Source organism: Chelonoidis abingdonii, chromosome 1 (assembly GCF_003597395.2).
Source record: "Chelonoidis abingdonii isolate Lonesome George chromosome 1, CheloAbing_2.0, whole genome shotgun sequence".
In the NCBI taxonomy this organism is placed as follows: domain Eukaryota; kingdom Metazoa; phylum Chordata; order Testudines; family Testudinidae; genus Chelonoidis; species Chelonoidis abingdonii.
Window position 1 is genome coordinate 219,412,450 of NC_133769.1, and position 23,447 is coordinate 219,435,896.

The 23,447-nt window shown below is 45.1% G+C and overlaps 1 protein-coding gene across 8 annotated transcripts in view; it reads left to right on the top strand.

Moving 5' to 3' along the window:
• LOC116825693 (dystrophin) overlaps window positions 1–23,447 on the top strand; it is a 1,328,444-nt gene that overhangs the window by 145,095 nt on the left and 1,159,902 nt on the right. For all 8 annotated transcript variants that reach the window (XM_075059803.1, XM_075059815.1, XM_075059808.1 and 5 more), the window contains exons 16-17: window positions 14,532–14,642; window positions 17,412–17,585. In XM_075059803.1, the coding sequence (XP_074915904.1) occupies window positions 14,532–14,642; window positions 17,412–17,585 (285 nt within the window). The remainder of the gene's footprint in view (window positions 1–14,531; window positions 14,643–17,411; window positions 17,586–23,447) is intronic.

Here is a 23,447-nt window from a genome sequence, read left to right on the forward strand (position 1 = left end):
GACTACGCGGAGACCTTTCTCAAGGGTGGGACCTCACGCTCTTAACAGAGCCTGACTGCCTCAACCCCGGCACCGCCAGTGCGGGTTTCATCGCTGGGCAAACCTGCCATGGTGCACCATCGACTCTGGCACCGAAGAGCCCGCGCGATCTCGTTCGGAGATCCGGAAAGTGCCCGGCTCCGGACTGTGACGCTTCCCAGGCAAAACGGATCACGACGCCGCGCTCTCACAGTCCGGCACCCGCCTCCCGTGCTAGTCTGACTCACGGCACCGGACCAGAATCCGGTCCCCGTCATAACCGTTGCAACCGCTTCCAGATCCCGGCACGCCGTAGCCCTCCTGCAGCCGACCAGGCATTGTCGACGTTCGACACTCGTCGACTCCTGGCACACCGCCGCGAGGTCCCGTCGCTCTCCATACTCGCCACGCGCGTCCCGGACCGTGCGCAGGACAGCTATATGACGACCAGATACGGTCCAATCTGCTTCAGCTCCCCCTGGCATCCCCGTCATATGTCCCCGCCCCCCGTACGCGGACAGCAGCATCTTATGGAGGATCGGGACACTCAGCCATCAGGACCAGGGGCCACTCAGGGTCCTTTTGGACACCCTGGCCTACCACCAAGCCCAGGGTGAAACATTGGCCAATCAACGCCGGTGCATTCTGAACACGGCACACGGAGGCCACAACACAGTAGAAAACCCCTGCTGCGATACAGAAATGGCTGTCATACAATGCTCCAGAACAATGCTGATGTTCCGGAGGTCGGAGGCCCACCGACGACAGCCTTCGGTCAGACCGCTCGTCGGGTTGTCGTCAATCATCAATCCCAGATGAGGCGGTAGGGCAACGTCCTCATCGGGCCTCCCCATATGTGGATCTGCGCGGCGCACCAGGATGCTTGCGCGGCAGTCCCGAATACAGCCTGTAGGAGGAAGTCCCTGAGTTGGCAGACCCTGTGGTCAGCATCCTCAGTCGGAAACGCCTACCAGGTGCCCTCCCATTCACCAAATCCATGCCAGGGCCGAAGCCAACACCATCTGCAATCTCCGTTGCGCTGCCCCATCGCAGCCGACGGCCAGCGGAAGTGAAAAGAAAGTACATGGTGCCTTCCAAGGGTTAACGAAACCTGTATGTCAACTCAGCCCCCTGCCATTGGTGTGAGCGGTCAATCCGAGCGGAGCGCCACGTCCGAACAAGCCCCCGCCCAAAATCTAGGGAGGCAAACGTAATGGACTTGTTGGCGACCAAGATTTAACTAGCTGGAGAGGGCTCAGCTCTGTGTGGGCGAACCAGCAGCCCTCTTAAGTCGTACTCCTTCAATCACCGGGAGGCTGTCGGCATTCACGAGCTGAATCCCACAAGACTCCCTGTAATTGAGTTCACGCCCTCCTCGAGGAGGGGAAAAAGGTGCAGAACTCACGCAAGCCTTGCGGACCGGCGGAGGTCGCAAGCTAGAACGGTCGCCTCGGGCAAGCCATGCGCGCATATCCTGTTGCAGCTGTCCGGCCCTAATCCCCGAGTTGCATGCCAACCATACAGAAACTTGCCACATTTGATGACAGGGTCTTTTCCTCGGCAAAAGACAGATCCCAACACCTAAAGTGCTGAAGGATAACCGGGTTATCAAGCGGTCACGTTGTCAATGCAGACCCCCAAACTCAAAGACGCATCCGCTCCTCACCCAGCGCGCTCCATCCTCCACCTCGCCTGCGACAGAACTTTGCCGCAGACGTGCCATCAACCGCAACAGCAATGGCCCTCCGCCGGGCAACAATGCCGGTCAGGCCAAGTCCTGCGGACCCAGCCAATTTTGGAAGTGCGCCCGAGAGCACGTACCAATCTCTTCGATCCGGCTCCATTTCCCACCGCCTTTCCTCGTTCCTCAGCGTGGTCCCAGCTAACTAACGGATCGTTGGGTTCCTACGACGGTGGAATTTGATACCAATCTCCAATCTCTCTCCGCCCCTCTCCGCCCTCCCCCCGTCCCTCTTCAGAGGACCCCTCTCACGAGCACTCCCCGCGGGAGGTCACAAGCTTCTATTCAAATCGGACCATAGAGGGGTACCGAAGCTCAAGGGCAAGGGGTGTCTATTCCCGTTATTTCCTGACCCCACAAAAGAGGGCCTTCGGCCATCCTGCCCTACGCGAGCTTGAACAAGTTCAATCAAGAAGTCAAAGTTCCACATGGTGGTGCCTTCGGACCATCATTCCCTCACTGAGATCCACGGGATGGTGTAGCAGCTCTCGACATGAGGGACGCATACTTTCTAAATTGCAATTTACCCCTCCCAAAGGACTTGCGTTCATGGTGAATCGAGTATCATTACCATTCACGTCCTCCCCTCTTGGCTTTCATCGGGCCCCGCTTTCAGAACAATATGTAGTGTGTCGCCGCTTCCCTCCGCCGTCATCGGATTCACGTGTTCCCTTACCTTGCGACTGGCTTATCAGGAACCTCAAAGCTCAAGTCCCAGCCACGTCGACACCTAACAAAGCTGTCGCAGTCATGGGCCTATCGCAATCTGACAAGTCCACACCTGGTCCATCGCAACGCATAAATTCTCGGGCAGGCTGACTCCAATCCTGCACAGACCAGCTTGCCCCCGCTTCTGTTTCACAGCCATATCCCCTGGTCAGAGCCTGCAAGAGTTTCCACTACCTCCGCCCGTACTTGCCGGGCCCTTCTAGACACAATGTCCGCATGTGGCCCGTTTACATAGTACGCCAGACTACGAATGCGCCGCCTACAAAGCCTGGCTGGCTTCGTTAAATCCCCGACGACCGACCAAGGACGCTTAGACAGATGATGAAGATCCGCCACCAGAGAGTTCTAGCTCCTCAACTGCGAAAGAGTCACCGCTGGTGCGTGCGGGTGCCCTTTCACCCCTCTCCCACCCTTACCGTCCGACAAACGAGCATCTCGCACTGGGCGGGGCGCACACCTGGCCCGGCGCACCAAGGCCTTTGGTCACCGCAAGAGCTGACTCTCCAACAAGTCCGAGAGCTCAGGGCAGACGCGGTGCCCAAGCGTTCCTACACACACAGGCCATTGGTGCAGTAATTAATGGACACAGACGGCCATGTATTATATCACCAAGCAGGGAGGCACAAGGTCATCTCCCCTGTGCCAGAAGCGACGATTGTGGAATCTGTTAGGCCCTCCATAGACTGGTGCCTCTTTCTCCTCGGGTCGCGGAACAACGATCGCAGATCACCTGAGCGGTCCTTCCTTCACATACACGAATGGTCCATCCGACGGACGTCCTCCATTCAGTCTTCCGAGGTGGGCTTTCCCCAGAATCGACCTGTTTGCGTCCAAAAATAAACAGAAATGCCAGGTGTCTGCTCCTACAAGGTCGCTCCCGGGCTCCCTGTCGGACGACCCTTCAGGGCCCAGTGGTCGGGTCGCCTTTGTTATGCCTTTCCCACCGTTTCCCTCATCCTCCCAAGTATTGCTCAAGGTCCGCAGGACAAAGCCCGCTCATCCTGATCGCGCGCGGCTTGGCCGAGACAGCAACTGGTATCCCAGACTGCTCGACCTGTCCCTGTCGGACCCGATACCTCCTGCTGCTGTGGCCGATTGATCACGGAGGACTTCGGCAGGCTCACCACCCGTCCTGCAGTCCCTCCACCTGACAGCATGTTCCTAGCTGGTTAACCAGCTGGAGCTGAGCTGTTCCATCGCAGTGCACAGTGTTGCTGTAGCAGGAAGCCCTCCACGCGTCGACATACCTGCGCGAATGAACGCTTCTGCTACTGGTTGCCCAGCATGGTCCTCCCCACGCTCTGTATCAATCTCCACATCCTGGATTATTGGTCCTCAAGGAGCAGGGGTTGGCTATTCTACGCTGCAAGTCCACTTCGCCGCCATATTCTACCTTCCATCCGGGGAAGCTGGCAATACCATTTTTCTCACCCTGTTTCCAGGTTCCAAAGGGGGTTGGAACGGTTATACCCTCAGGTCAAGCCCCCTACCCTACCTGGACCTTAACCTGGTCTAATCAGGCTCATGGGCCTTCGAGCCTTTGGCCACATGTTCACTGCTGTACCTGCCTGGAAGACGGCTTTCCTAGTCGCCATTACCTCGGCTAGGCGTGTCTCGGAACTCCGCGCACTGACTGTGGATTCTCCATATATCGTCTTCCATAAGGACAAGGTACAGCTGCGGCCTCACCCGCATTCCTCCCCAAAGTCATCTCCGCCTTTCCACGTGAATCAGGACATCTTTCTGCCATGTTCTTTCCAAAACGCACGTGTCGAGACGTGAACAACAGCTCGCATACCTTAGATGTCCAGAGGGCTCTCACGTTCTACATCGAGGCAGACCAAGCCCTTCTGTCATTCACCGCAGCTCTTCGTAGCGTGGGCGGAACGTATGAGAGGCAGGGCAATCTCCTCTCAGCGCATTGCGTCTTGGGTCACGTCATGTATCAGAGCTTGCTATGACTTGCTCAAGTCCAGCCGGCTATCTCAACGCCTTCTACGCGAGCTCAGGCCTCATCTGCTGCTTTTTGGCGCATGTTCCTGTGAGGAAATCTGCCGTGCAGCCACTGGTCTTCTGTCCACACTAGGTGACCAGGCAAAAAAGAGCGGGAATCTGCACACGGCCCTCAAGGTAACACACAGTGCTAGTGTGACCTTTGGATGACCTACAATTGGCCATACAGACGCCATCTTAAGGCCCTGCAGGCCGCCATCTTAGGCCAGAAGCCGTTGGGCTCTGACAGCAAGTTATTCCAGTGCTTAACCATCCTGACAGCTAGGAAGTTTTTCCTGATGTCCAACCTAAACCATCCTTGCTGCAATTTAAGCCCATTGCCTCTTGTCCTATCCTCAGAGATTAGCAAGAACATTTTTCTTCCTCCTCCTTGTAGCAACTTTTCATATACTTGAAAGCTATTATTGTGAATCCCCTTCCCCCACACAGTCTTCTCCTCTCCAGACTAAACAAACTCAATTATTTCAGTCTTTCCTCATAGGTCGTATTTTCTAGACTTTTAATCATTTTTATTGCTTTTCTCTGGACTTTCTCGAATTTGTCCACATATTTCCTGAAATGTGGCACCCATAACTAGACACAATACTTTAGTTGAGGCCTCATCAGCATGGAATAGAGCAGAAGAATGACTTCTCATGTCTTACTTAGCGCACTCCTGTTAATATATCCCAGAACGACATTTCCTTTTTATTTTTTTTGCAACAGTGTTACACTGTTGACTCATATTTAGCTTGTGATCTGCTATGACCCTTAGATCCCTTTCCGCAATACTCTATCCTAGACAGTTATTTCCCATTATGTACGTCTGCAACTGATTATTCCTTCTTAGGTGAAATACTTTGCATTTGTCCTTATTGAATTCATCCTATTTACTACAGACCATTTCTCCAGTTTGCCCAGATCAGTTTGAATTTTAATCCTATCCTCCAAAGCACTTGCAACCCCTCCCAGCTTGGTATTGTCCACAGACTTTATAAGTGTACTCTCCATGCCATTATCTAAATCATCGATGAAGATATTGAACAGAACAAGACCCAGAACTGATCCCTGAGGGACACCATTTGATATATCATTCCATCTTGATTATGAACTACTGATAATACTCTCTGGGAATGGTTTTCCAACCAGTTATGCACTCACCTTATAGTAGCTCCATCTGGGTTTTATTTCCCTGGTTTATGAGAAGGTCAAGTGAGACAGTGTCAAAAGCCTTACTAGAGTCAAGATATATCACACCTACCACTCCCTCCCACCATCCACAGGGCTTGTTACCCTGTCAAATAAACCTATTAAGTTGGTTTCATGTGATATGTTCTTGACAAATCCATGCTGACTTTTATTTATCCCCTTATTATCTTCTACATGTTTGCAAATTGATTGCTTAACTATTTGCTCCATTATCTTTCTAGGTACTGAAATTAAGCTGACTGGTCTATAATTCCCTGGATTTTCTATTTCCCTTAGAGATCAGTCCTATATTTGTCCAGGCCTCTGGAATCTCTCCTGTCTTCCATGACCTTTCAAAGATAAACGCTAATGGCTCAGATATTGCCTAGGTTAACTCCTTGAGTATTCTAAGATGTATTTCTTCCCGCCCTGGCAATTTGAAGATATCTTACTTGTCTAAGTAATTTTTAACTTTTCCTTTCTCTATTTTAATCTCAGATCTTGCCTCATTTGCACTGGTGTTCACTATGTTAGATGTCCAATCACTACTAATCTTTTTGGTAAAAACTGCCATTTCCATTTTAACATCTTCTGTTGTTGTTTTTCCCACCTCATTGAGTAATGGCCCACCCTGTCGTTGGTCTTCCTCTTGCTTCTAATGTATTTGTAGAATGTTTTCTTATTACCCTTTATATGTCTAGCTAGTTTAATCTCATTTTGTGCATTGGCCTTTCTAATTTTATCCCTATATGCTTTTGTTGTTTGTTTATATTCATCCTTTGTAATTTGACCTAATTTCCACTTTTTTTAGGACTCTTTTGAGTTTCGGAACATTGAAGATCTCCTGGTTAAGCCTGGGTATTCTCTTGCTATACTTCTTTTCTTTCTTACCCAATGGGTTAGTTTGTTCTTGTGCCCTTAATAATTTCTTCTTGAAAAACAGCCACCCCTATTGAACTGTTTTTCCCTGTAGATTTGCTTCCCGTGGGATCTTACCTACAAATTCCCTGAGTTTGCTAAAGTCTGCTTTCTTGAAAGTCATTACCTCTATAGTGCTGTTTTCCCTCCCACTATTCCTTAGAATTGTGAACTCTTATCATTTCATTATCACTTTCACCCAAGCTGACTTCCACTTTCATATTCTCCAATGGTTCCTCCCTATTTGTCAAAATCAAATCTAGAACAGCCTCTCCCTTTGTAGCTTTCTCTCTCCTTTCTGAAATAAAAACATGGTCTCCAGTACACTCCAAGAACTTTTTTTGTATTAAACTGTGCCCTGCTGTGGTATTTTCCCAACAGATGTGTGGTTAGTTGAAGTCCCCTATCACCACCATCATCATGCTTTGGATGATTTCTGTTGTTGTTTAAAAAAAGCCTCATCCACCTCTTCTTCCTGGTTGACACCACCCTTGTTTTTTATCCTGTTTATACTTACTCGGAGACTTTTCAACAAGTTTTTTTTCCTATTTCCATCTCAACCTCAGTCCAAGTGTATACATTTTTAATATATAAGGCAACACCTTCTTTCTTTTGTCCCTGCCTGTCCTTCCTGAGCAAGTTGTACCCTTCTATAACAATATTCCAGTCGTGTATTATCCCACCATGTCTCTGTGATGCCAACTGTTATAGTTGTCTTTATTAACTAGCACTTCCAATTCTTCCTCCTTATTCCCCATACTTCTCACATTAGTATACAGACGTCTAAGATACTGATTAGATTTCCCCTCTGTATTCTCTCTTGTCTATAACAGCCTTCTCTTCCCCTTTCCCCCCGTCCCCTCCGCCCAGATTCTGACCCTTCTCCCAGGTCTCTATGTTGCTCATTTACTAGTGGGCTTTTGAGTTCTGCCCCCATGAAACGATCCCCCATATGATCATTCTTTCAAGATAAGAAGAAAGAAGACCCAACAGTGGGAATGCCTGGGTACATCATGTGGTGGTAGTAGCTGCTGGCAGATCTGGTGATGATGCTTCAGACTCCCTCTCACACTTAAAGCTCATCACAGTGCTGAGCTGTTTAAGTGCTCCCTTGATAAGATGCATCCAAAAGGGGTTCCATCAAAATTGCCCACTCAAAGCAAGTTTCCAGTGTTCCTGAATAGACAGCTACTGGTCAGTTAGTAAAACAAGTCTTTATCCTTAACGAGAACCTTGAAAACCCCTAATGAGTATGTTTGGGTTTTTTTCTATTAAAAAAAGATCAGTTCATATCATTTTTTTTCAAAACCATTCTGGTTTTTTTCCCAACAAGTTTATATAAGAAGTTTACTCAAAGATGGAGATTCCACCACCTCCCTAGGTAACCCATTTCAGTGCTTCACCACCCTCCTAGTGAAATAGTGCTTCCTAATATCCAACCTACACCTCCCCCACTGCAACTTGAGACCATTACTTCTTGTTCTGCCATCTGCCACCACTGAGAACAGCCTAGCTCCATCCTCTTTGGAACCCAACCTTCAGATAGTTGAAGGCTGCTATCAAATCCTCCCTCACCCTTCTTTCCTGCAGACTAAATAATCCCAGTTCCCTCAGCCTCTCCCTGTAGGTCATGTACCCTGCCCCCAAATCATTTTTGTTGCCCTCCGCTGGACTATCACCAGTTTGTCCATATCCTTTCTGTAGAGGAGGGGCCAAAATTGAATGCAATACTTCAGATGTGACCTCACCAGTGCTGAATAGAGGGAAATAATCACTTCCTGCGATCTCTTACAAATGCTCCTACTAATGCAGCTCAATATGTCGTTAGCCTTCTTGGCAACAAGGGCACAGTGTTGACTCATATCCAGCTTTTTGTCCACTACAGAACTGCCGCTTAGCCAGTCGGTCCCCAGCCTGTAGCAGTGCATGGGATTCTTCAGTTCTAAGTGCAGGCTCTGAACTTGTCCTATTGAACCTCATCAGATTTCTTTTGGCCCAATCCTCCAGTTTGTCTAGGTCACTCTGGATCCTATCCCTAGTCTCCAGCATATTTATCTCCCCCCCCCACAAGCTTAGTGTAATCCGCTAACTTGCTGAGGGTGCAATCCATCCCATCATCCAGATCATAAATGAAGATGTTAAACAAAACTGGCCCCAGGACTGACCCCTGGGGCACTCCACTTGATTCCGGCTGCCAACTAGACATTGAGCTGTTGATCACTGTCTGTTGAGCGCAACGATCTAGCCAGCTTTCTATCCACCTTATAGTCCATTCATCCAATCCATACTTCTTTTAACTTTCTGGCAAGAATACTGTGGGAGACTGTTTCAAAAGCTTTGTTAAAGCCAAGATATATCATGTCCACCACTTTCCCCATACCCATAGAGTTGGTCAGGCATGACTTGCCTTTGGTGAATCCATGTTGACTGTTCTTGATCACCTTACTCTCCTCTAAGTGCTTCAGAATGGATCCCTGATAACCTGGTCCATGATTTTTCCTGGGACTGAAGTGAGACTGACCAGTCGATAGTTCCCTGGATTCTCTGTCTTCCCTTTTTTAAAGATGGGCACTATATTTGCCTTTTTCCAATTGTCCAGGACCTCCCCCGATTTCCATGAGTTTTCAAAGATAATGGCCAATGCTCTGAAATCCAACTCCCTCAGGCCCCTCAGATGCATTAGGTTTGGACACATGGACTTGTGCATGTCCAGCTTTTCTAAGTAGTCCTTAACCCAGGGGTTGGCAACCTTTCAGAAGTGCTATGCCGAGTCTTCATTTATTCACTCTGATTTAAGATTTTGCGTGCCAGTAATACATTAAATGCTTTTAGAAGGTCTCATTCTATCATATATAACTAAACTATTGTTGTGTGTAAAGTAAATAAGATTTTTAAAATGTTTAAGATGGTTCATTTAAAATTAAATCAAAATTCAGAGCCCCTGGACGGGTGGCCAGGACCCAGGCAGTGTGAGTGCCACTGAAAATCAGCTCACGTGCCTCCTTCAGCACCCTGTCATAGGTTGCCTACCCCTGCCTTAACCTGTTCTTTCACCACTGAGGGCTGCTCACCTCCTCCCCATACTGCCCAGTGTGGCAGTCTGGGAGCTGACCTTGTCTGTGAAGACCAAGGCAAAAAAAGCATAAAAGCTAGCTGCAACTCTAGTTCTGCTTTGGCCTTCATGAATGCACCCCTGCATGCTCAAGCAATATTTTTATACTGCTCCCTAGTCATCTCTCCAAGTTTCCATTTCTCATAAGCTTACTCTTCGTGTTTAAGCTCACTGAAGATTTCTCTGTTAAGACAAGCTGGTTGCCTGCCATATTTGCTATTCTTTCTGTTTGTTCATTTGCCCTCAATAATGCTTCTTTAAAATACATTCAGCTCTCTTGGACAATTTTCCCCCTCATATTAGCTTCCCAGGGGATCCTGCCCATTAGTTCCCTGATGGAATCATTCTGTTTTTGTGAAGTCCAGGGTCCGTATTCTGCAGCTCTCCTTTCTTCCTTTTGTCAGGATCCTGAACTAAACCATCTCATGGTCACTACTGCCTAGGTTGCCACCCACTTCTACTTCCCCTACTGATTCTTCTCTGTTTGTGAAGAGCAGGTCAAGAGGAGCACGGCCTGTATTTGTTCCTCCAGCACTTGCACCAGGAAGTTGCCCTCCAAAAACTTCCTGGATTTTCTGTGCACTGCTGTATTGCTCTTCAGCAGATGTCAGGGTGATTGAAGCCTGCCCCCCTCCCCCACCATGAGAACCAGTTCCTGTATTCTGGAAACTTCTGTTAGTTGTCTGAAGAAAGCCTCATCTACCTCAATCTCCTGGTCTGGTGCTCTATAGTAGATGCCCACCACAACCTCACCCTTGTTGCTCTCACCTCTAAACTTAACCCAAGGACTCTCAATAGTCTTTTCTCCAGTTTGGAGCTTGGAGTAATCATATTGCTCTCTTACCTACAGTGCATCTCCTCCATCTTTTTGGTCCCTCCTGTCCTTCCTGAACAGTTTATACCCATCCATAAAAGTGTTCCAATCATGTGAGTTACCCCACCAAGTCTCTGTTATTCCAATCACATCATAGTTCTTTGACTGTGCCAGGACTTCCAATTCTTCCTGCTTGTTTCCCAGGCTGCTTGCATTCGTGTACAGGCACCTAAGATAACGAGCCAATTGCCCTACTTTCTCAGTATGAATCAGAAGACCTTCCCTGTTGCATCCTCCTCCTTGTGTTTCCTCCTAGTATCCCACTTCCCCCTTTACTTCTGGGCTTAGGTCACCATCCTCCGGCGAACCTAGTTTAAAGCCCTCCTCACTAGGTTAGCAAGCCTGCCTGCGAAGATGCTCTTCCCTCTCTTCAGTAGGTGGATCCTATCTCTTTCCTAGCAATCCTTCTTCCCAAAATAACATCCCATGGTCAAAGAATCCAAAGCCCTCTCTCCGACCCCATCTGCATAACCACGCATTTACCTCTGCACTTCGACAGTCCCTACCTGGGCCTTTTCCTTCAACAGGGAGGATGGACGAAAACACGACTTGCGCCTCAAACTCCTTTATCCTTCTTCCCAGAGCCACGTGGTCTGCAGTGACCCACTCAAGGTCATTCTTGGCAGTATCATTGTTGCCCACTTGGAGAAGTAGGAAGGGGTAGTGCTTGATCAGTCTCGACAGCACACTTCTCGAGTCTCCCAGTCTGGATGGCAGATGGATAACTCCATCCCCCTTAGGAGGAAGTCCTCAACTACCACCACCTGTCTCCTCTTCTTGGGAATGGTGGTTGTGAACCTCCATTCCTAAGACAGTGCATCCCATGCCTTATAGTCGATGGGATCTCCTTCTGATCTTTTCCCTCAGATAACTCTTCCAAACCATTCTCCAGTATAGTACCTGTGCAGATTCCAATAACCCAATATAGCTATACAGTGACTGTCTCCCCGTCCGGGTCACATAAAACATTCATAACATTATTACAGATCAATATTCCTAAATTATTGCATAGCAGGTGCACATCCACCACACAGCTCTGAGGGTGCTGGCTCAACCAGAGGCCCCAAATTACAAGCTAGACTAAACATATTTGATGATAGTTGGGATTTTCCAAAGTAAAATTCCTAAAGGAAGAATGAGTGAAATGTTTTCTTTTTCTTTTTGTATGGACAAATGTCGCTTGCATCAGGTAAGTCAATGTAGCTACTCTCATACTTAGAGTTAGGCACTTTGGGGCATATCATCTGTACTTGGCAAATATTTTACATTGCTTTTGGACTCCAAAAAGTGCAGTGAAGCAAAATGGCCAGTTACATGAGGTTTCATTAAATTCCATAAACAGTAGAAACCAGTCACTGCAGTCTCTTCCACCTACTCATGCTCTTTCCAGGCATCACACAAAGTCAAAAGTCCCTCTTCTCCCTTATTCTTTCTTTCTCCCTCCCTGGAGATCAGTGTCATCATGCAAAAGAAAAACAAACTTGCAGTAGTTATTCAAAGACTAATTTAATGGTTTTCTCAGACAGAGACATCCATAGGTTGCTGCCTGGGAAAATCCGTAGGTTGCTGCTTGCTACTCCTGGCTTGCACTTTATATTCCCAGTCAGGGCAGCTGCTCACCCCTGTACAACTAGTGGTGGAGAAGTAGAGTGTATCTAGGCTGCTGGTGGGTGAAGGGAGCCTGACAGACTGTCTTCTTCCAGCTCCCTATGCTGAGCAGCACTGTTCCCCTCCTCTGATCCTGCTGTAGGGGTGGTTGCAGTGAGTGGCATTTGGTGCAACAGGGGTTCTGTCTCAGCTGCTTCTCTCCATACCTGCCCCATAAGTGGCAGAGGGTGCAAAGGCCTGGTGGAAAGGCCTCGTGTAGTTCTTGGTCTCTGTTGTCCCCCGATTGCCTCCCTGTGCTGTATCAGAACAAACCACAGAGTCACAATTCTTCGTAATTTTTTGCATGGCAATTTTTATGCATTTGTATACTTGAGCTCAGAATTTAATAATTGGAACTCCTGGCAAGAGGATTTTCATTTCCTTGGAAACTACGTGTTTGAAGTTTTTTCTGTTCCTTAATGGAACAAAAATGAAATCTCCTGTGAAATGAAATTTGAGGGGTGAGGAACTGATCAAAGTATTTTATAAAATGGAAAAGTTTTGTTCTGATTTTGATATTTAAACATTTTATTATATAATGCCAAATATTTAAATATTGAAACAAAAAGTCATTTTGAAATGACAGATCAAACGTTCCAGTCTGAAAAGGTCAAAATGGAATATTTGACTCTCCATTCTGATTTTTTTTTTTAGGAATTTTTTTCTAAATCAACATGCTTCGGCTAAACATTTCACTTTAAACAAATCATCATTTCCTGACAAATTTTCCATTGTAAAATTTCTGACTACCTCTATAAATAATACTGTGTAGCTGAGCCTCGAAAACATAAAGGGGTTTTCATTGCTAATGGGGTTTTACAAATTTCTGTACATCTGTTTCTTTAAAAATGTATTTTAATACATGTGCAGTACAGCAGGAAATGCTGGTGCCCAACTACTCTAAGATTCTTAGCTCTCTTATTGTTTTATTATACACTGGACACCTTTATAAAAAACTTTATGCCCATGTTGATCATCACACACGCACATACAGCATACAGTATATATAGCTATGTAAGCAACATACAAATGAAAATGTGATTTAAAAAAAATTAAATTATAGTTTTCAAATTTGTTCACATTTGAATTAAATGAAAAAGCTTGTTCCTAATCTGTGTGGCAATATAAAGTTTAAGTTCTTATTTCTTTTCTTGAAATACAAGGTTTTTTTTGTTTTAAGAGATAGTGTACCTTAGAAATGCATCTACTTATAGGTAGGCTGTAGTGGTTTTCTTAGATTTTTGTGTAACTAATACAGGGAATAGATGAAAGTTACAGTTAGATTTTTTTTTTCCATTTAGCAATAATGGTTTCAAATATTCTTCCTGATGAGAAAAAAGCTAATAGTTATTTCAGAGTTCCTCTTCACAGCAGTAATTGTTAAGCAATCTGCTACTAGCAGATATTCATTTTCTAACAATTTCCACATAAATTGTTTTGAAATGGTCTAAATTGGGTTATATCACTATGCATTATATGAATTGTTTTGCATGTTATAGCATTGGTAAGCATTGCTTAAATCAATTGGTGTCTTTTTATGAGACTGATTTATGATGAGATGACAAGGGCTGAAATTTGCATTGTAGTAATTTGATCACCTGCTGGTTCTTGCTGAAAATGACAGACAGAAATATTCACTAAAAAATGGCTGAGATGAATGCATGAATGTCCTTTGTCATCAGCCTACTGTTCTATATTTGCCCTTTCTTAGCAGACAGTGAATGCAAGTTTTGGTCAATGAGTCCTAAACCACAAGTTAAATAACTTTTGTAGATATAGGGAATACATACTAGTGTAAGATGATGTCATTTACTGTACATATCAGCTAGTTTGATCAAATATTTATAATTTATATCAAAAATCTAAAAAGCTATTAACACAACAGCTCAAACAAGAAATAAAAATATCCAAGTAAACTACTTTACCTGTTTATGTATGTTTCTTTTCCATAATTACTTTAGATTTTTTTCAAAGGCAAGCAATTGTAATCCATCTCCTTCTCTTGAGAAGGAAATCTATATTCAGGATCTGCAATGTAATGACCTTAGCAACAGATTGTCGTCATTGTCACAAACTCAGAATTTGGCTTTACATTTAAGCAGGAGGAGGGGTATTATTGAGTTTTCACACAAGAAAGTAAAATAAAATGAATTATAAGGAGTAAAAAAATAATTCTCCCTTCAATTATTTCTTCTAGAGTTTTAATATCGCTTAATGTCTCTTTAATATATGTCAGGAATTAGATACTCCAATTGTAGCAGGATACAGTTATGTTTCAAATATATCTGATTACTAAGTTTGTTTTCCAACAGAAAATACAATCTGATTTGACAAGCCATGAGATCAGTTTGGAAGAAATGAAAAAACGAAGCCAGGGTAAGGATGCTGCCAAAAGAGTTTTCTCCCAAATTGATGTTGCACAGGTATGTAACCTCTGTTTCCTCCTGTCCTTCCTATACACAACACTGTTATATGTTGAAATATTCTTGATGATTTATATTTATGAGTATGTGGTGTTTCAGTTGTTCCTTGAAACTTTAAGCTATTATGTAACAGTAGTCTGCTTAACAAATCACAGAATCAGATAACAAATCTCCTGCTATATTTTATTAGTGTTGTTTTTTATTGTTGCCTGCTACAATGTATGGCAAAAATGGTCAACAATTGTAGCATATCTAATGCTGCACATATCAAAATTGTAATCAGTTCAGTAGACCCATTATGAAGTAGATCTTTTGAGTGTAATAATAGCATAAAAAGTAATACCATAAAAGATGCATTGGGTATATCATCATTTGAGATATATTAAGATATTTATATTAAAAATAGGCCAGTTGGCAAGTGTATGGGACTCCAATTTAGGTACAAAAGCATGATTTTAATAAGTCTCCTGTGTACTGTAAATATTTTTGGGAAAGTCTTTGCAAGATATGTATCCTCATTTACAGTTTCCATATTTTAAGTACTTGTCAGATGTAAGTGGTAGGAGTGGAGTACCAAAGTCCAGCCGGAGCAATTGGTTATTCCAAATCACTTAATAAACAAAGGGACACATGTTAGATATGAGGGCTGGCTTAATTACATTTAGGAGGAAGAAAATTCCATTTTCTGTTTTATGCCTCCCCAAATAGTCTTTAAAATATTCCTTCTCTTTTTTGTATTAATGTATCTTGGGAGCTATGTTCTGAGCCTGAGAGAAGGAAGGGGGAAAGGAGGTTTAGCTAAAACAATAATCTTATTCTGTCATGGTAACTAATGAACCATTTACTCCTAGTAGGTTAGAAATATTTTGAGGGATTGAAAATTGGTCCCATGTCCTTTATTAGAAAATGCTATTGCTGGGAATTCAGTAGTAGATGATTTGCTCAAAGCAGTTATACAGCAGACAAAAGGAAATCTTCCTATGTTTTTTGTAGTTGTGGCTTATCATAGAATTGTAGGACTGGAAGGGACCTCGAGAGATCATCTGGTCCAGTCTCCTGCACTCACAGCAGGACTAAGTATTATATATACCATCCCTGACAGGTGTTTGTCAAACCTCCTCTTAAAAATCCCCAATGATGGAGATTCCACAACCTCTCTAGGCAATTTATTCCAGTGGTTTACTATCCTGTCAAGAAGTTTTTTCCGAATGTCCAATCTAAACTACCCCTGCTGCAATTTAAGCCCATTGCTTCTTGTTTTATCCTCAAAGATTAAGGAGAACAGTTTTCCTCCCTCCTCATTATAATAACCATATGATCTTCTGTTACTTAACACATCTTGCTCTAGAAGAAGGAAAATGGTCAGTTGACTCCCTTTCGTCACAGATCAATGAAAAATACAAATTATTAATACTTCGGTGTTATTAAAATATAATAATCAGAGAATCTAAAAGTATAAACATTACACTGAATTATTGACATAATGGATTATGTCGTCTTCCTTGCCTGAAACTGCACAGTTGCACTCTGTATGAAACACTTCACTATTAAGGTTACTTATATATAAGTAGCAACCAGTTATATTTTAGGGTATTTAGCTACCCAAAAGTTAGACCCTCTTAGACAAAAATGAGCATAATACATGGCTAAATAACCCATATCCACCTCCACCCCCCCAAAAAGGGCAAAATGTAATGGAGTACATGAATACTTCATTGTCTGAGAACAACAATAAAGAGGAAAGTTAAATTGGTGCAATGGAGACTTGACTAGCTTTTATGCAATTCATATATATTGGTGCAGACCACCTCTTGGTCATTGATTCTAAGAAAGCCCAGGTCACTAATGACTGAGCATCGTTATCATTAGTGCAGTTAACTGGTAGACAGGATTCTGGCATGGTGATTTCTGGGAGAAGCTTGCACTGTACCTAGCTGTGCTGTTACTTGTTCTATATATACACAGAATGATTCAAGTACCTCACTAGTTTTCTTTATTGAAAATAAACAAACATAAACTTGTTATGGAGATTTGTAATTAGGCACAGTAATAATTCACAAAGACAAATAGCATGTGAAAATGGAGAAAATAGAAACATCATATATGCCACAGGAATAACCACTTGAAATTTTCTTCTGCTTACCTATGGGTTTTGTTTGTTTGTTAAATCTACTTTAATTTAATGTGCAGGAAGTCAATCTAGATGATCACAATGGTCCCTTCTACCCTTAAAGTCTCTGATTATATGAGAATTAAATCCCAGAGCCTGTGCCAAGACTATGTACAGTGCACAAGCTTCATGCAGGGCTTTTCTACAGCAACGAGGAAGGATTATCTCCCAATCCCTATAAATTGTATATCATGGAAGTGAGCTGCATTTCTGGTGGTTTATATATGGTGTGATCCCCTTTGCAGGGAAAATGGATACTGGAGCCACTCCCAGTCCCCCTTAGGAAACATTGAGCTTTCACCATCTGCTCTGCACCGGGAGTATAGATCCTTACACAGGCACCTTCTACCCATTCCCTTCTTTCCCATGCAACAGAATATCACCAGTTCTGTTGCATCTAGTTGCCCTTTGCAAGTGAGATGGGAAGGATTTTCTTCCGTGTATAGAAGCAAAGACTGGTGTCAGCTGAGATCTAGTTGCACCTCAAAATATTTCATTCTTCAAGAAATCATGAGAAAACATACTGTTTGGTAACCCATTCTGAGAATGTCTACATTTTTTCCTCCCATTTTTAACACTGACCCATATTGACTTTTCAGAAAAAACTACAAGATGTCTCCATGAAGTTCCGCTTGTTCCAGAAGCCAGCCAATTTTGAGCAGCGTCTACAGGAATGTAAAAGAATTTTAGATGAAGTAAAATTGCAGGTGCCCAAGCTGGAGATGAAGAGCGTAGAGCAGGAGGTAGTGCAGTCACAGTTGGATCATTGCATGGTATGTATGACCAGTCCAGTGATATTTTTTTTTCAGATAATTTCCTGTCTATTCACATGTCAAGTAATATATATAGGTGAGATTTTTCAAAAATGCCTAAGAGATTTAGGAGCACCAATCCCATTGAAATTCAGGGGAATCTGTGACCTTATGTAACTTAAGAACGTTTGAAAATCCCACCCCATATGTTTATTTCCTACTTCTCTCTTTCCTGAAAATCAAGGACTCATCAATTTTAAGTTGTCTTGGATACTACACATGTGCCTGAGCCACTCTGCCGCGTTTTGCAGTTTTAAAATCACATTTTCCATATATTTTTAAATGTGTTTTGAACTCTACAAAAAAACAGAGGAAACTGATTATATGATTAAAATGTTGAAACTGGCTACTTGAGCTGGTTAAAAATCAAACCTTCCATTCTGTGGGAAATTTTTGTATTTTGAATTTGTTTTCATACTAAACTGGGACAATCATCATTTGATGATTATCTGTTCTGTTCATTCCCTCTGAAGCACCTGGCATTAGCCACTGTCAGAAAACAGGATACTGGGCTAGATGGACCTTTGGTCTGACCCAGTATGGCTACTCTTACGTTCTTAAAAAGTTGAAATATCTTTTTTAAAAATCAAAATGGAAAGTTCTGAAAAAAATTGTTTTGGAAATGAAAAAAACAGATTGTTTCAAATCTGTTAAACATTAATCCATGTCCCCCTCAGCTGTTGCAGTGTCTCATAGGTACTGCAGTTCATATGCTTCATGCCACCAGTTTCCTGTATAGGGTGGCCTCTCTGGCCATGCTACATCTCCTGTGATGCACCAGCGTCATGGGATTCCGTTGATGAACCATGATGTTTCAAAAAGGGGAGGACCACAGTGCATCATGGGAGATTTAGTCTCATAAGTCATCTAAATTAGAACTCTTATGAGACACCACAGCAGCTCAGGTAGGCACACTACTATAAGATTGAAATGGAAATTAGAAATTCTAGGTTTACAATGTCTTTGTTCAGCAACTAACTTTTTAGCAGAAGAGTACTTGAAATTCTGATACACTAGGAAACCTCATATTGTTTTGTCCTAATGTCTTTGCTTATAGTTTTTACCACATCACCACCTCTGCTAGTGGATCAGCCATCTTCTTTGCTGTGCCCTATATACAAAGTTGGCTGCATTTCAGTGATGAAGTATGTATTTCTCTTGCAAGGCACATGAGGATCCATTGGAAAGAATGAGGAGATATATATATATATATATATATATATATAAAAAAAAAAAAAAATTCCCCTCTCACCCCTATGAGTGGTATGTGCCTTCCTCAACCTCGGGTCCTCTACCCCAAAAAAAAGGGCCCCCCCCCCCTGGGAGTTTGAGGGTTCTGCGCAGTCATCTAGCTGTTCCTAGCACTGCAACTCTTTGGACAGAGAAGCTATCTGATGTTGTTCCTGGGATCTGTTGGAGCCACTCACACCAGCTTTGAGAGTTCACAGCCCCGAGGGGCTCCTACCCACGCTGGTGACCACTTTGGCCTTCACTTCCACATTCTCCCTCTTACGTTCTCTCTTTCAGCGCCACTGCGTATCTCCCAGCTTTCATATTCCTTCTTCCTTGATGGCTGTCACTTAATGGCGCTGCTATATCTATCCCACCGCTGATCTTCTGCTCCTTTGTCTATTACCACATGTCTGGTTGAATCTGGCAGTACTGCCGTGTCCGTCTGGATCTGGAAGTCTCCACGAATCTTAGCCTGGTATTCTCCACACACTTCTGCGGAATCTCCATCTGGTCTTGGGAGGGTCTAGCCCATACGCCGTGCAGATGGTTCCTGTACACAATGCCAGCCACTTGGTTGTGTTCCGTCTCAGTGTTATGCTGTTGCCTGCCTGCATCTTACTCGCTGCCAACTTGTGTTGGACTGTCTCTGAAGGCTCTCTGCACAGTTGCACTCTGGGTTCCTCTCTAGTGTGGTAGGACCCCTGGCCTTCAATGGATCTTGGTGCTAAACTCCAAATGCCTGTCCTGTGCTGCTATGATCAGTATGCCTCAGTGCGTCCTTTTAGTCCAGCCCTTTCCAGCCACTGGTACGGATTTCTCCCAATGTCAGCCACCTCAGCTATCTGTCGATGGTACATCCATGCAGGGTCTTGTCTTGCCATGGACTTCTTTCTGCACTTGGCTTCCTCCCATGTCTCTGCTTCGCCTCAGGCAATTCTTCAGCCAGTCATCTTTGGGGGCCATCTACTGATGTACTTCCTGATGTTCCAGGTTCATCGCAGGACAGTGGCCTTGACTGCCACCCAAGCTCCCGCACCGCCTTTCTTCCCGGCTGGTATACAGGATTCTTGGGTATTGGACTGGGTGAAAACCTCGCGATTGTGATGGAGCTTCCGGGTTTTTTCACATCGGCCAGCCTCATTCCTCCTTTGGCCAGCTCACTATTACCGCAGGGTTATCTGATGACGGCAGGGACGTTATCCGTTGATGCGTGCATCTTGTTCTTTCCTCAACTGAGCTGGCTCTTCAGGACCTGTCTTATCCTTTGGTGATACTTGGATGTTGCTGTTTCCTTGCCTCCTCATCGTGGTTCCATGTGACTGCGGGAGCCCAAGGTACATTGTAGCGGGTTCTGTATGATTCTGCTAATGTGCCCGCTGGTAGTCTCCACCCCATCAGTCTTGACTAACCTTCCCCTCTCTTCACTAAACCATCCGGCCACACTCTCAGTCCGAATGAACATCCCTGCTGTCCTCACTGTAGATCGCGCGTCAGGTTGGATAGCGAGTCGATGTCTCTTCATTCTTAGCATATCAGCTGATGTTCATGGACGAGACAGAGAACCTGGACTATATATATATATATAAAAAAATTCCCATTCTCACCCCTAGGTGGTATGTGTTCTTCCTAACCTCTGGGTCCTTCACCAGAGGCCTGGGAGTTTTGAGAGGTTCTGCGCAGTATCTTAGCTGTCCTAGCACTGCACCTTCGTACAGAGAGCTCTGATGTTGTTCGGGATCTGTTGAGAGCCACTCACCCAGCTGAGGATTTAGTCCCCCTCATTACGTTTCATATATCCCTCGTCATTAAGTCTAGCTGTTGTTAGTAGCATTCCATCAATTCAGGTTTCTCTTGTCTCGTTCCATGAATGGTTTGTTCAGTAGCCTCACTTATCTCAGATTGTCCTGGTTCCTCAACATCTGGCGGCGGACCTTGTATTATCGGGGTGACGTCCGAGCGGGCATGACTCGTCTAGTTTGTGTCACTCTCATATTTGAGGTAGGCAGGTGAAGCCATTAAGCGAGGTCTTTTGCCCAAGGACCAACCTACTGGAAAGCTGGTACCACCTGGGATTATAGAACCCCGGTCTCTCGTATCAACGGGCGGTCTCCCAATACAAAGAGCGCGCTCTTAACCACTAGCTGCTATATTGTTGTGTGGTGTAAAACTTATTTAAATAATATTAATAATTAATGTTTTTGAGAGAATTAATAACTTCAGATTGAACTAGAGAGAGGATGTGCTGAGTTCCTCTTATCAGTCCTGCAATAGAAGAAGGCATCATTCTTTATGTAACCCTTCTCCCTCTGAGTTGGCCAACAAGGGCCGGCTTCAAGTATCCGGGGTTCCGTTTTCATAACACAAGGCATAACCGCTCGAGCCCCCACCATGACCTGGGACACTTACATACCAGGACCCGGGCCACCTCTACTTGGAGGCAATACTTCCCTCCTCTCGCAAGCACGGGAGTCTGAGTGTAGCGAGAATCTTTTTTAATAAAGGAAGGAAACAATGCGGCATCACCATGTTGGAGAAACCCACAAACAGAGTTGATAACACAAACCATTAACACAGCACCCCCAAGTACATTTGGCAATGTCCTTTTCCCTTTAGGGTCTTAAGTCAATCACCCCAGTCCCAAAGTCAACACCCAAAAGTCTCTGGTCATGCCACCACAGAATTCAAGATCTATCTGTAAGGTCCCTCCCCCCAGCCTGGGTGAAAGGGCACCTTACGTGTCAAGGCCACTGCCTGCCTCTCCGTTGGGTGCTGCTTCTAGCCTTCTCCACGAACTGCTCCGCCCTACCGGACGCTCCACCTGCCCCCCGGCCGTCCTCCACAAACTGCTCCCCGCTCCCAGCTGCCTCGTGAGCTGCTACCAGTTGTCAGGCAAACTGCTGGCTCCGCTGCCTCTGTGGGCTTGCTCCAACACGCCCACAGCTACTTCCGTCTGTCCAGCCGATCCATTCCACCAAGCTGTCCTGTGGTCGCTCCTGCCACCTCCATAAACTGCTCCACTCCGCCAGCCTGCTCCGTTCCAGTCAGTTAAGCTTTCAGGCTCCCCCACTTAGTTAGCACAGTACTCAGTACTCCAGCTACATAATTTCAGCTCTTTTGTGATTTCAGCTTTTTGTACTCAGCACATATAGGGGAGCCCCAGTGCTAATTGCGCCATTAGCCAAAGTGAGTTCAGCTCAGCAACCTGTATCTAGGTCTTTAGGGAATAAAAAAAATCAACTCTGAATTCCACAGTGGAGAGAGGAGGAGGGTCGCAATACTGCATCTTTATAGCTCCACAAGGAGCCTGCACACCAGGCACAAGTACCCCCTGTCCCCAACCTCTCTCCTCTCACAGGGTTTTGGAACCCATGCCCTGTCTAGCAAGTACACCCAACCTGAGGTTGAGTCATTTCTGTCACGTAAAGCACCCACAGCTCGCAGTCTGGGATGGGTTAGGCGGCCCAATGCAAATATTTTGAGATTTTGCATTCCCAGAACATTCTTTCCCACACTTCCATACTTCACACCAAGATGTCAGGGTACAGCTCATCCCTGCTCGCTTACATCTTCCCTCCCAGCCGAGAATTGTCGTCCCGACAATCACCATTCCCTACTATACAATTCACTGGTCCCCTCCAAAGGGCTCAGCATTAGCCCACTTTAGACTTTCACAACCTGTGGCTAAATGTATTGCTTCCTCAACTAATCACCCCAGGTGCATCATAAGTTAAACCGATTTCCACTGGTCTTATTACCCTAGTCTCCTATTTGAGAATTCTCTCTGTTACTGGGTATAGGGGGACATCCTCTGGGGATGGATGGCGGAGTTCCTGGAGTTCCCTCTGATACTGGCATAGGCCCTGGGCATTCTAGTTCTAACTGTGGAGGGTCGAAGGTGCTCAGGTCATCTTCCATCTAGTGTGTCACACTGTCCAATAACCTGTGTGATTGTCATCACACGGGGTCCCGCACCAGTGGCTCCAGGAGTGTCAGGAATGGGCTAAATTACTCTCTGCCATAGGGTTTAGGGCATAGAAGAGGAGGTGCTCTCTTTTGATTCAGCTGATTGAGACGGAATCTTGTCTTCATACCCAGGATACACATGGTTGTGTCTTCCTCCTTCAGACTCACTGGTCAGATGTGCTGGTAGGGGGTAGGTTAGTTGCAGGAGGATGGCCTGTCACGTTGGAACAGGACGGCTTTGGTAACAGCACCGTTCGTTCGCCAGTGCCTCTTGTGACCCATCTCCACTAAGGGCGCCTACCAATTCCCCTCACAGGGAGCAAAAGGTTTCTATGCACGGTTTGGTCTGCCCCTGGACACTCTTCAGGGTTTATCTGTAGACCGGCAGGTCTCTCCTAGCTTTGCTTACCAATTAAGGTATGGCTTTCCTCTGTCAGGCTATCTTGTGTTTCCCCAACACATCCAAATTTCGCAGCAGGACTCTGTCCCCTGGCTGGAGCTCTTGCAGGCGCCAACTCCCTAAAGCATCATATCGGCTGTTGTTGCGGTCGCGTTCTTCGTCATGCAGACGTAGCTAAGTGATAGCATCCCGCAGTTTTCTCGTAGTTGGGATTACAATTGCTATCA